At 35.0% G+C, this 14,466-nt stretch overlaps 1 protein-coding gene across 15 annotated transcripts in view; it reads right to left on the bottom strand.

Moving 5' to 3' along the window:
• Positions 1-14,466, bottom strand: part of LOC100730783 (forkhead box protein J3) — a 181,465-nt gene that overhangs the window by 85,173 nt on the left and 81,826 nt on the right. For all 15 annotated transcript variants that reach the window (XR_010043134.1, XR_010043133.1, XM_063236303.1 and 12 more), the window contains one exon: positions 12,174-12,257. Coding sequence is in view for 13 of the 15 variants with exons in the window: in XM_063236303.1 (XP_063092373.1) it covers positions 12,174-12,257 (84 nt within the window). In the remaining 2 variants the exon portion in view is untranslated. The remainder of the gene's footprint in view (positions 1-12,173; positions 12,258-14,466) is intronic.

The raw sequence follows: 14,466 nt of genomic DNA, 5'->3' as shown, positions 1-14,466 counted from the left end.
TTCTGCTATTAACAACTACAAACTATGGTAGCAGTGATAGTGGCTCAGCTACCTTAAGTTTCTAAAGAATAAATAAAACAGATATATTGTGGCAAAAAGTCAAAACTTGGGGAGATCAGCAACTGGATGAATTTCCTATTTCGCTGCAGCTCTGCCCCATGGTTGGATAGAAGCTGTGAGGTATGAAGACCTAAAACTATCTTTCTGTCAAGGTGAACAAGGGAAAGAGCTCAGGTTAAAATAACCACAACAGATAGAAAAGAGAATTCCATACTGGAAGAAAGTCAAAAGAGATTCCATAATTTTGTGTATTAAACACCAGAAAAGTTTTAGGCTGATTCCTAAAATACACAAGTACAAATTAGAAGAAAAAAGGATTTCAGTTCAAATTGGAGCCACTGCCTTGAGAAGACAAGAGGAAGAATTTACAGTTTGAGTCTAACGTAAGTCAATTCCAGCTAAAATAAAAATATCAATATTCTACAGAAGATTTTAACAGAATCTAGAGTATATAAAACATAACATCCACAACATCCAGAAACAATTCAACATTACTAACATAAGAAACAGGAAAATGGAGCTCATTTTTAAGAGAAAACCTAATCTACAAATGTCCATGCCAAAAGATGCTGGAATTATCAGATAAAGATTTTTTGGTTTTGTTTTTTTTTTTTTGTTTTTGTCTTTTGATTGGTACCAGGGATCGAACTCAGACTGCCTGCTTCCAAGGCAGGCATTTATGCCGCTGAGCTAAATCCCCAGCCCTTGTTTTTGTTTTTTAAGACAGGGTCTCACTATGCAGTTGAAACTAGATCCTCCTACCTCAGCCTATCCAGTGCTGGGATTATAAGTGTGCAACACGATGCCCAGCTGAGACAAAGATTTTAAAGTAGGTATTATAATTATGCTCAATGAAATAAATACTTGAATGAAAATTCAATGAAAGAAGATAGTGAAGAGATAACAAAATCAAAAATTTAAAATGAAAAGTACATCTTCTGGAAAAAAAATCCGTGGGTGGGCTTTATTTTAAAATTAGAATAAAAAGAGTTGAAAGACTTGATAAACTAAAAGATCAATAAGACCAAGTATGTAATCTGATGAAAAAAACGCAGAAAAGGAGGAATGAAAAAGACAGGAGAAAAGAACAAAGTCTCACAAAGCTGTAGACAATCTCCAAAGGTCTGATGAGCACCTATGATTTCCAAAAGAGAAAAAGATAAATACATGGAAGAAATGATGATTAATAATTTTAGAAATTTAATAGAAGATGAATGTGTAAATCTAAAAAGTTCACTGAACCACAATAACAATAAAATCAAAGACAAATCACACTGGGATGTATTCTAACTGACTGGAAAGTAAAGACAAAAGCCAATCAGAGAAAAACAGTGTTATCATATGCAGAGAAACATCAACTGGGCGATGACCACAGAGTTCTCATCACAAATGGTGCAAGTCATTAAGATAAGTGAACAGCTTAAAAAACGCTAACAGCAAAAGTAAGTCAACCCTACTGTACATCTAATGAAAACATTCTCAAGAAAGAAAAATATCAATTAAAAAGAAAAGAAAAAAATCAAAATAAGGACAGTTTCAAGGAAATGAAAACATTTATCTAGCCTTTTGAGGCAGTGTCTTGTTGATCGTTAGCTCAGTACGTAGTCCATGCTAACCTTCAACTGGCGACAATCCTTCTGCTTCAGCCTCCCAAGTGCTGAGACTACAGAGTGGACCACCACAGCTAGTCAAACTGAATTTAGTGGCAAATAGAGCTGCACTATAAGAAAGTTATTTAGGTCAAAAGTAAATACAACAGAGGTAAAACTTGAGAAAGAGAGATATCCAGGTAAATATCAAATATTACCTCCTTAAATTTTAAAAATTACCTATTACTAAGGCAAAAGTTTTTATAATGTATGCAGATGTACTTCATATTACGACTGTGGGGAATAGTGAAGGCAAATGCAAAGAGAAGCTAAATAACTGGACAATTTCTATGAAGTGGCAGAATATTAACTGAGTATATGGCAAAAAGTTAGGAAAGCACTATATATTAAAATCCATTTGCCAGCATGGTGGGGCATGCCTATAATCCCAGCAGCCTGAAGGCTGAGGTAGGAGTATCATTACCATAAATTCAAGGCCAGCCTAGATTACAGTGTCTTTAAAAAAATAACCTTTGGGCTGGGGATATAGCTCAGCCGCACAATGCCTCTCTGGCAAGCATGAGGTCTTAAGTATGAACTCTCAAACCCCTCCCCCCAAAAAAACCTTCAGTGTTCATATTGTTTGATAAAGCTTGCATGCCTATAATCTCATAATCTAAGCAACTCTTCTGAAGGTAACAATAATAAAACAACCATTGTTAAATTCCTATCATCCTCTCTTGAAATCCTGTATCACTATTGTTTTGCGGTTTTCTTTTGTTGTATGTTTGTTTGTTTTGGGTTTTTTTTTTGTTTTGTTTTTTTCCTCTTTAACATTAAAAACACCTTAAATAAACAGGTACAGCTAAAAAGTTAACACATTAAATGGAATACTAAAATACACTGAAATAACCTAAAAGAAGATAAGAAAGAGAAGACATGAATTAAAACATAAGTCAAAGAGAAAACAATGTAAACCTGTAATAGTACCAATTACATTAAATGTTAACGTAAATGCTTCAATGAAAAAAAAAAACTATCACCAGAAAAGACGAAAAGAACAAGACACAAGGTTGAGGGCATAACAAGCCTGTGACCCCAGCATGTGGGAAGCTGAGGCAGGATGCTTGCTGTAGGTTCAAGGTCAGTCTGAGCTGCATAATGAGACCCTGTCTCAAAAACACAAACAAAAGAGGGGAGCTAAAGATGGTGGATTAGTAAGCAGCAAAATACAGAGCCTCCCTTAGAAAAACAGCTCAGATGCTAGAATAAAACATCCTGGAGAAGACCAGACGGAGGGAGATGGATCCTCTTGACCCAGGAAGAAACTAAAGGGAAAGGAACAGGTCAAACTCGTGGTGGCGCTGCTACCATCAGAGCCATTCAGATTCCCGGTCACACACCTAAGCTGCAGTTGTGATGAGTTGGGGGTCGGTGAGCCCAACAGAGAACAGAGCCGACATGGAGACCTGCACTAACCTGTGGTGACTGCTCAGAATTTGACCCTCTATGGGAAAGGGGCTACCAACTGGACGACTTATAGGAATCAGGCAGGATGGGCCTGGACAAGGAACAGCAGTGACTTCAGTTGATTGCTCCCTGCCCAGAGCAAATTGGTGGGATCTGCCAGAGCTGGGCCTCGCCCCTGGCCAGGACCCAAAAGCCAGAGATTAAACTGTCCCCAAAGTTGTCCCGAACCAGTTTTGCCTGCGTGGTACACACTAACGTGGTGAAGGCTCCTCTTGATTGACTGGCTCCGAGGGGACAGGCTCCTGCTTGCACCTCAGTGACCAACAGCAAACTGGAGAGGGCAGAAATCCCTAGCTAGCAGCTTCAGAAGAACCACAACCAACAAGGAAAGGGGCTTGGACCTCCACCATACACCTGTATGGAAGAAACCAGAAACACAACAAGAGAAAGAAGTAAGAAAAAGCCTCCAGCCCCAATCCTGGGAATATTGGTCCAGGAGAGGTAAATTCAGAAGAGATTGAGGGCAGCAAACATGCAATATCGGACATGGCATCAGCTGACATAAAGAGATATCTTCGTGACATTATAGACAAGCTCAAAACTGAAATATTAATACAAGTAAAGCAAGATATAAGAAGATTAATAAAAGAAATGCTAAGCACCGCTCAAGATTTAGCTCAGCAGCAGAAGCGCCTATCTTGCAAGCAGGCAGTCATGAGTTCAATCCTCGGTACCGATAAAAAGGAAAAAGACAAAAAAAAAACCCCAGAAGAATGGAGCAACACAAAAAATGAGAAATGTTCGGTGAAGAATATAAAGAAAACCTAAAATACCTGAAACAGATTCCAAAGAGATTACCAGGAAATTAAAAATTTAATTGAAAGCTAAAAAAATTGCCTGAAAGAAACTAGAGATAGATTAACAAAACTTGAAGACAGGTTTGCAATGTGTGATCGTGAGAGGAAAGACCTCTTAAAAATACCAAAGGAACAAGCAGTAACAACACAAAGGCTAGAAGACGACAAGAGGATCTATAACTTAAGAATAAAAAATGGGAGTGAAGAAGCAGGGGTAAACACAAAGGAAATACAAAGGCTAGTCACAGAAATAATTAAGGAAAACTTCCCAAACATAGGAAAAGGAAATTATATTCAGATGTATGAGGCTATAGAACTCCAGCCACCTACAACCAAAACAGAGCTATACCCATACATATAATAAATAAGATTCCAGAAATTCATCACAAGAACAGAATATTAAAAGCTGTCAGAGAAAAGAAACAGATCACCTAGGAAAACCCATCAAAATCACAACAGACTTCTTGACACAAACCATCAAATCAAGAAGAGCTTGAAGTGAAGTATTCCAAGCTGTAAAAGAAAATAACCTCCAACCCATATTGATATACCCTGCAAAACTGTCTCTCAAAATTAATGGAGAAATAAGATGCTTCCATGACAGAGAGCAACTGGGGTAACTCCTGACCACCAATCCAACCCTACAAAAAACACCGAAGGACATTCTAGAGAGAGAGAGAGAAAAAAAAAAAAAAAAAAAAACCCAGGATTTCAGGAACAGTGGCAGAGAGGATCTCAATGAATGGGTTAGACAGTGGAATGAAGGAGAAAAGTAGACAACCAATGACAGAAAAATAGCATAGCAGAAATGAGGCAGAGAAGGTTGGCTATAATCTCTAACATAGATGGCCTTGATATATTAATAAAAAGAAACACAGGCAGAGTAGATCATCGAGATGCTCTTTATAGTAAATATAATTAACCTAAAAGAGGGCTTATGGACTGAAAGTCAAATATGAGAAAACAATCCTCTATGTGATAGGGAACCAGAGAGAAATAGAAGCAACTCATCCAGCACCTGCACATAGGTTGGAAAGACATAATACTTTTGTGTAGTAAAGAACTACTCAGCTATAAGGAAGGAAAACCTTGAGGCTTTTGTAGGTAAAGGAATATAACTTGAGGTCAAACCCAGGAGTGAGAAGGTTCGGAACCACTTAGGTAAATAGCACGTTGCCCTCCCAATCTAAAAAACAGAGGGAGTTGGTGGGACCCAAAATGTGCAGTGCACCCTGTGGGAATGAAAGAGGAAGAATTGTCTAAAAAATGAAGGCAGAGGATATTGTTAATAGTGTATCAGGATTTAAAATCCACGTTATTTTCAAACTCTGTTTAGATGGATTATATTCTGTTCCAGTTTGTCTACTTGTACTAGAATTAAGGGCACAGACAGCTCTCCCCAAAATACTAGGATATATTACGTTAATCATCCTTAATTTCCTAACAACTTAATCTGAAGCCCTGTATAACTTACACTGTCTTCTTATGACTGATCCTGTATGAATCTGGTTTGTTAGATCACTGTTTTGTCTTGACTGATTTTTATTCGAATCTGTTATGATTGATAGTATCAAGTCTGAGAGTATAGGCAACTACACTGAAGATGACAAGATTCACTAGGATACCCACTCTGGTTTGACTATTACCTGCTTTTAAAGTCTTATGATGTCTCCAATGTTTTCTTTTTATTAATACTGTTATGTACTGCTATGTTCAATTATACTATGCCTGATGATATAGAAAATTCTATTGAAGTTAACAAAATATATTATAGTAACCATTGTAGATCACCTTGTACTGTTTTATATGACTTTTTTGTTTCATGTTTTTCTAGAATTTGTTTTGTTTTTCCTTGCTTTGTTTTGTTTTTTCCCTCTAATACAGAAAGGATAGATATACATGTAAAGACTCATGCATGCATAGAACTTTTAAACAGTTTATGAGAACTGATTATATAATGCATGATGAAATGAACAACTACTTTGAAGAAAAAGAGACATTACAGTACCTGAGTGCTGATTCCATAGTGCCATGATGTGAAATCCAGCAATACTATTATTCTTTGTTCAGAGTGATTTTAGCCTGTTTTATTTTGTTTAATTTCAACATACATGAAGGCAGCTATTTTGAAGAGAATGAGTGACACAGACATTGTTGACTTCCTTATTGTCTGGTTTTGAAGACCTAAAATGCCTTCATCATCCTGTTCGGATCAATTTTATACTATGTTGTTTTGTATGAATTCACTGTATGTGAAGATATAGACAACTATTTGGAAGAAAACAAGAGACAATATGAAAGAGTGAAGATTCTGGTTGTCTTTTTTTGAAATCTATGTCTCTTATATTGCTTTCTTATGTTTTGTTTTGTTTAATTTTACCCTCTTTAAAATAAAATTAGAAACAAAACGAAGCAAAAAAAATAAAAATAGAGCAAGACTCAGCTGACTGTGGCCTACAAGCACAATTTCAACTATAGAGTATAGCTAGAAGGAGAAAGCTTGGAAAGGAAACTGTCTCTGATTTCAGATGACATAATTATTTACCTAGACCAGTGGTGGGAAACTTATAGCACACATACTGCAGCAAGCTATTTCTATCATTAAAGTTTTAAAAGGTTCACCACCACTGTCCTACACTATCCAGGCCATCTGCAAACTATTACATTTAAGATTATAGGATATAATATTAATGTGCAAAACTAGTTAAATTATTATACATTGGGGCAAGCAACTGAAAAATGTGTTTTAATCTATAATAATGTCAAAGATGAAAATGTTAACAATTATATCTTCCAGGCATGATGGTGCAAACCTGTAATTCCAGCATTTATGAGGCTGACACAAAAAGACTGCTGTGGGTTCAAGGTCAGCCTGGGTTACATGATTTCTTGTCTCAAGAAAAAATAATCTAATTGGAAACAAGTAAGTCTTCTACACTGAAAACTAAAAATCAGTCCCAAAGAAAATTAAGCAAGCAAGAATGAATGGCGAAATAACATTTTCATGAATTTGAAGAAATATTAAGATGTTTATTTCCCCCAGATCAGTGGTAGCCTAAGAAATGGCATGGAAGACACTTTTGGAGAGTTACGTTAAATGTTCATTTGGCACTGGTGATCATTTCACAGTTTCACAGATGTCAAAATTCCTCGGCTTGTAGATTTAAATACATTGTTACTTGTATACATACTTTTATAATGTTATAAAAAACCAAAACACTTTTTAATCAAAATAAGGCCTCACAAAACTTTTCTTATTTACATCTTTAACTGGATAGGATTTCTTCATTTCTCAAAATCCCTAGGAAATTCTATTTACGTACATAAACTGGAGGTAATATGCAATGTCACTGACATACTGTACACTTGGATATACTTATGTGCAGAAATATTTATTCAGTTCATAACTAAAAGTACTACTGCATACATTTCTCTGCTTACCTATATCGCAGCCCTCAAAAGCCTGACGATTACTACAAATTTGAAGGAAGCCTGGGCTACATAGTAAGTTCAAGGCCATCAGAAACTATATAGCAAGATTTTGTCTCAAAAAACTGAAGCAATCTCTCTTTCCTCAACACACAATATTTTATACCTTTTCTTCTAATACCTACTAATTTTTTTTGCTAAAATTAATGCATTTTATGTTTCATTCTTCTTCTAGGCATGTCCAAACCACTGTCCATCTCTTTTATGTATCTCCTTAAAATATTAAAATGTAGAAGAGGTTTTGCCACTTATACACATTAACTATATTATTATTTACATGTGGTCCAATATAATTCCTCTTTGTTCCATATGGCCCAAGCACGCCAATAGGATGGATGATTATGATGTCCCAGCATAACAGCTGGCATATGATATCTACACAACAGTGAACTGCCAGATTAAATTTGATAAAATACCATTGTATGTATAATTATAGGTATACATGTGGAAATCTGATACCATGCTAATTTTTAGGAAAACTCTCAAATATACATTCAGGCTATTAGCAGCACAATTCCATCTGTTCAATATCACTTCTTAGAATGAGTGTTCTAAAGAGTAAGTATCTTTTGAAAACTATAGGTGGGGGGGTAGGGAAGAAAAAAAAAAAAACAAGAAAGAAAACTATTTTTGATTCCTTTCTCAACACGACAGTCCATCAAAGCAATATCCTTGATCTTGTACTTTTATACTTGTGACCCAAATCTTTCTAATCCTAAATAGCTGTGCCCTGGCCTAAACTTTTCATTATAGTTACAAGCATTCTTAATTATACCTCTCTGCACTTGTTCCTTACAAGTCACTCATGCATGCTGTTTTCTCCACATGGAATATCCTGGTTTTTTTCCTTTATTTGAGACAGGGTCACGCTATGCAGTTCAGGCTGGCCTTGAGCTTGCGAAGATCCTCCTGCCCCAGTCTTCAGAGTGCTGGGATTATAGGTGTGTGCTACCACTCCAGGCTCATTTCTTTTATATGTAAAAAATCATTACACTTCTACAACAAAATCTGAAGTCTCACATCTCTTCCTACAGGTGTAAACTGGTAGCATATCTATTTTGAGTCAGTTTAATTTTATCACTACTTGGTATAATAGTTATTTTGTACTTGCTCTGTCACTTATAGTACATTTCTGTTACTTGATTTGTTTACATTATATTCAGGGAATTCTCATTTACACAAGATGCGCACATATAAAGGGAACCTGATTAACTGTTGTGGTTTTCAACACAGCAAACACTATTAACAACAGTATAGTTATAAACAGCAGACTTTGAAAGGCAAACTACCTGAGTTTTAATCCTGCCTTTGGTACGTACTCTGAGACAACTTATTTAACATCCATGTCCATTAGCTTCATCAATGAGTTACGTGAAAACTCAAATGAATTCATATGCATTAAAAAAAGCACCTGAGAAGACTACGACAATAACAATAGTGATATAGGATTTCAAATGAAGATGATAGGAATTTAACAATGGTTGTTATATTGTATATTGTTATCTTCAAAATACCTGCTCAGGTTACCAGATACTGGCATGTAACATTGATTAAACAATTTTGTTTTTCCTGTTTGCTTCTTGATTTTTGTGTTTTTTCCTCTTCAGAAAAAAATCCGTAAGATAATGATGTGTGACAATAAAAAATCTCTATAGTAAAATAAATAAAAAGCACCTGACATCATAACTCAATATAACTATTATTAAGCTGTTACAACTTCTATCCTCTAACTTTATCTGAGGATACTGAAGCTCAAAATTTTTAATAATTGCCAAAAAAGAACTACTAAGTTATAAAGCCAGAAAAGAAATGCAAGCTTTCTAACAGAACAATCTATCATCTGACCATTTTATTCAGTATTTTGAAAAATACTAAAATTTTATTTGGTTTTTAAAAGGTCTTCAGGTCATTTATGATTGGGGAGATGAGATGAATTAAAGAAAGACATTGATATATTCAAGAATTAAGAAAAGAAGAATAATATAGCAGATTAGAGTACATGGACTTATGATCATACAAATGAGAGGAAAGTCAGGGAAGCAGTTCATGTTAATGTCAGACTAGCTGAGCACTTTGGGAGGCTAACACAGGATGAAGTTTGTGTCCTGCCAGTACAACTAGATGAGACTCAGGCTCAAAATAAAAAAGGGCTACTGTAGTTTAGTGGTAGAATCCCCTGGAGTCAAGCCCCGGTACCACAAACAAACCAAAAGTAGATGTGATTATCAGGTATTATAGACTTGATTTTCTAGTAAGGACATGAAGATTTTCTTGCTTACATTTTAAAAAATAATTCCTCTAGCAATTCAGAAAGTTTTTTCTGTGTCATATAAAGCTTATCTCCAAAACAAAAAATGTGTGTGTGAGATACTAGATTTTTTACACAGAATCGTAATTATACACTGATGAAAGAATCTTAACTTACAGATACTCAGTAAAGAACTTTCAGGATGTCAATGTATTTATCATCTACATTTAAAAGTCCTTTTAGCCTTTAAAAGTTTTCAACTTATTAGTCCTGTTTAGTTTTGGAGAAAACTAAATGTTTAAAGATCATGTTTAGAACTATCACAACTACACTAGGTGTTTTCTCAGGTAAGACCCCAGTCACGTAAAATATAAGATCTGTCCTAACAAAAAAATTCTACATAACTTCTCTCCCTTTCCATCTCTAGATGACAAAGACACACTGGTTTATAAGGATAGGAAATGACTTTTTGTAAGAAAACTATTTTCCAGAATATTTACTAAGTATTATCTATCTCACTGATAATGAGCACTTTGCTCACAACTGATCTCTATCTTCAGGTTTTTCTCCTAAAATAGCAACCAACACCACAGCTTGGGCCAATAAAAATATCACTACTAAATGAAAGTTTTAGGTATTGTATGTATATTTAGTGGAACCATGCCACAGTTAATTTTGTGAAACTTTTACATTTTAAACTTAAAAGGGTAAGCAGCAAAAAAGGAATATATCAAGTATATTATAAGACATATATTAAAAATACATCTTTCTGTAATCTGAGTCATGTATTTCTGTAGACTTCTATAAAACTGACCACAGTATCAAAAAGAAAAGGAAGAACTCTCAGAAATACAGATTACTGTACAGTCTCTGAAACAAGTATAAGGGACTAAATATAGGCTTAATATCAAAAAGGAATGCAGTTGTCAATCCAGCTATCAACTCCAACTTCCAAAAATAATTCAAGTTCCAGAAACATCAAAAGAAGAGATAAATAGTACAAGAGAACACAATTACCTAGGCCTTAACCTACATATCCAAGTTGCTTGACAATGCTATGAGTTAACAATGTGGATTTTTCTCCTTTTCCTTCAAATTCTGGCAATAGGTTAAATGCTGTGGATTCCACATTTCCACACAAAGTCCAAGTGCTAGGTCTTTTAAAAGACAGAGGCAAGATAAGAGACACTGAGATGTACTCTGTCTTTCAACTTGCCAAGTACTAAGCATGTCAACATCTCCCTCTTAAAACTGTCTACATCTATTATCAGAAGATTATGTCATTAACCCTACAATTTAACTTCTTAAACTCTGCTTATGTAAAGTCAAAAATTATTCTGGCCTAACTTATCCTTTTATTTTATATACCCTGATAACTAGCTTACAAAATTCCCTCTGCTGGCTCTAATAAAGCTACCTCACTAAGCCCCAAGTGCTGATACACTACCCTGGCTCACATAATCCCAATTTATATCCAATCTGAGGTTCTTATCTTTGAGGCTCATAAATTTTATTTCTTTAGCAGCAACAAGCATAGATCAAATTTACTTGACTAAATATTTATTGTTTCCTTCTTATTCTATTCTCTTTGCCCTGATTTTTTCTGTAAAAAAGATTTTCTGGTATCTATCATAAACTGTGAAAAACACTAACAGTGGAGATAAAAACACATTTTTTCTACCTTTAAGAAGAGATCAAACCAATACAGAAGACAAATACTTCTATAAAGTATGAAAAATTCTATTTTAAAAAATTTCTAAGAATTCTACAAGAACACAAAAAGATGAGTAAAGACTTCACAAAGCAGTAGACAGGTGTTGAACAACAAGGCAGGATGTATGTGTTTCAGCTGAAATGGTAGAATGACAGAAAAGGTAGAGAAAGCCGAAGAATAAAGTTAATGTCTGATGACAGCTGAAGTGGCAGCTTAAAATATAACTGAGGATATCAACAGATCCTTTTTCTTTCATGCTTGCAAATTTATTTTAACCATGAATTTATGAGTTAGAATTATCTTAAACATACCACCCCCATTCTGTATACAAAATGACTATTATATGGCTAAACCTAGAGAAAAGAATTTTGAGGACAATGGGGAACATTCAAAGCAACCAAAAAAGATCATGTGCACTGGTGGGAAACAGTTGTGTTACATAAAATGAATCCTCAAAATTGTAGCTATAGAGAACAAGAGTATCAAATTAAAACTCGAGAGCTACATGCAAATTCTGACAATAGCTGTATTCCAATTATGACCAAACCTTTTACCTAATTTCCATTGCAGAGTTAATGTCAAATAAAAAAACAGGTCTGAAAGGTCCTTGAAGATACGTAAAATGCTATCCAAATATTCTTTTACCCTTTTTGTGATTATGTTTGCTAAACTGAAATGAATTTATAAAACCTACATTTCTGACTATTCAACCTGTTGCATATGATTTATGATAAAGAAGTTTTTACCCGTTCTACAGAGCGTGCCCTCTTCTTTGGCCGAGTAGGCAGCGTATCTTCCTTCGGATTGGTGTCTATTGCCCAATAGGATCCCTAGAGATAAAAAAATAAATTGTATTAACAGTCCAATATAGTAACGAGTTTGTTTTTTTAAATTATCTCCTGCTCCAAAAAGATACATTTTGCAAGCAGAACAATGGAAAAGCAGCAAACAATGTTAACAGTACCATGGAAAGAAGTGCTTGTTTTGAATGGAAAAAGGTAAAGTTTATGTAAGAAAAAAGGTCTATTTTATAATTAAATTATTAAGAAGAAAAAAACAGGAAATAACAGCAAGAATCAACTACGAGGATTGCATCAAATTAAAAAGCTACACAGCAAAGAAAACAACGGAGTGAAGCAACAGCCTGCTATATGGGAGACCATTTTTGCTAGTTACTCATCCAACAAGGATTAATACAAAGGCTACAAAAATAACTGAAAAAATTTAACACCGTAACAAATAACCTAATCGATAAATGGGTAAATGAACAAGACACTCCTCAAAAGAAGTACACATAGGCAGAAAGTATGTCAGAAAATGTCCAACACATCTTTAGCCATCAAGGAAATGCATATCAAAATTTTGTTGATATTCTGTATTACCCTACTCAGAAGGAGGTGATCATCAAGATTGGAAAATGAAAAACACAAAACAAAACAAAACAAAAGCAGCCAAGTGTGGTGTGCATGGCTATAATTTCAGCACAGTGGGAAATTAAAGCAGGAGAATTTCAAGTTCAAGAACAGCCTGAGTATCTTACAAGATCTTGTCTCAAAATCAAAAAGGGATAGGGCTACAGCTCAGTGCAAATGCCCTGAGCTCAATTCCCAATTCGGCAATGAATGAATGCTAGCAAGAATGCAAGAGAAAAAGGAACTGTCGTGTACTTGTTAGTGTGATTATACACTGGTTAAGCCATTATGGAAATCATTATGGAATAAAAATAAAGCTACCATTTTATCCAACTATATCACTTCTGGAAGTAAAATCAACATACCACAGAGCTATCTGCATACCCTTGTTTATTGTGTGTTATGGTTGATACCCAGTGTTAATTTGAGAAGTTTAAGTAAGGGACTCAGCAGGAAGCCAGGATCCTTACTTTGTAAATATCCTCATCCTGTGCAAAAGGAGGGCACAGAGATTTTGTGAGTGGGCTACAGTCCCAGTGGAGTGTGTGCAGGGGGGTGGCCTGTGTACAATATAAAGAAAGAGGCTTGATTCTCCCCTTTTGCTCTGGCTGCTGCCTTGAAGTGCTGCCCCAATGCCAAGTCACCCTGTCTTGGAGTCAGTTGATAATGGACTGAAAACTCCACAACAGCTAAATAAACCTTTCCTTCCTTCCTTCCTTCCTTCCTTCCTTCCTTCATTTTGGGTGTCGGGTGTTTTGTCCCAACAATGAGGGAAAAGTAACAAGACATTATGGTACAATTCATAATGGCTAACCCATGGAAATACTCTAGTTGCCCATCAATTGAAGAAACAATAAAGAAAATGTGTTATATATATGCACATAATATAGAGTATTATTCCACCACAAAGGATGAAATAATGCTTTCTGCAAGAAAATGAACAGAATTAGAGAACATCTATTTAAGGGAAATAAGCCAACCTCAACTATCTTATGCTTTCTCTCATATATGGAGCGTGTGTGTGTGTGAAAAAGAGAGAGAGACAGATAGACAGACACAGAAAAAGAGACAAACAAGTAGGAGGCAGGAAGGGAAGGGAATTAGAGAAGAGGAAGGAGGAAAGAAAAATGGTGACTGGGATGTGAAAATGATTTAAAGTATGTTATATGCATATAAAATATGCCAAAATAAAACCTATTATTCTGTATAATATGTACTAATTTTAAAAATCATGAGCCAAAAACCTGAACTCCAAGCACTTCTGCCATAGCCAGATTAAAAGAAATCAACTGAATACATTTTAATAAACACTGTCAATTGAATACATATGTTTTTGTCATATGACATTCTTTTTAAGGAGGAAAATTTATTTCCATTTTCAAATCTACAAGTATTTTATGTACAGTGTACACTGTAGTTTCTACACCATCAGACCTCACAAATCTAAATGGTAGGTGAAATAATTTATAAAGGCAAACTGCCTGAACATATTGTAAATACTAAGGACATCCCGAGAAGCAAGAATCTATACATAAATGTTCTATTGCTTATACTTTGTCACAACTTATTTTAACTAGATAGTCTCTCTTTGATACAACTTACCTTTTTTTTTTTTCAAAAGTATGCA

This window comes from Cavia porcellus, unplaced genomic scaffold (genome assembly GCF_034190915.1).
Source record: "Cavia porcellus strain 051 isolate PalLab524CR breed Dunkin Hartley unplaced genomic scaffold, mCavPor4.1 scaffold_25, whole genome shotgun sequence".
In the NCBI taxonomy this organism is placed as follows: domain Eukaryota; kingdom Metazoa; phylum Chordata; class Mammalia; order Rodentia; family Caviidae; genus Cavia; species Cavia porcellus.
This window is presented reverse-complemented; position numbering and strand designations above follow the sequence as displayed.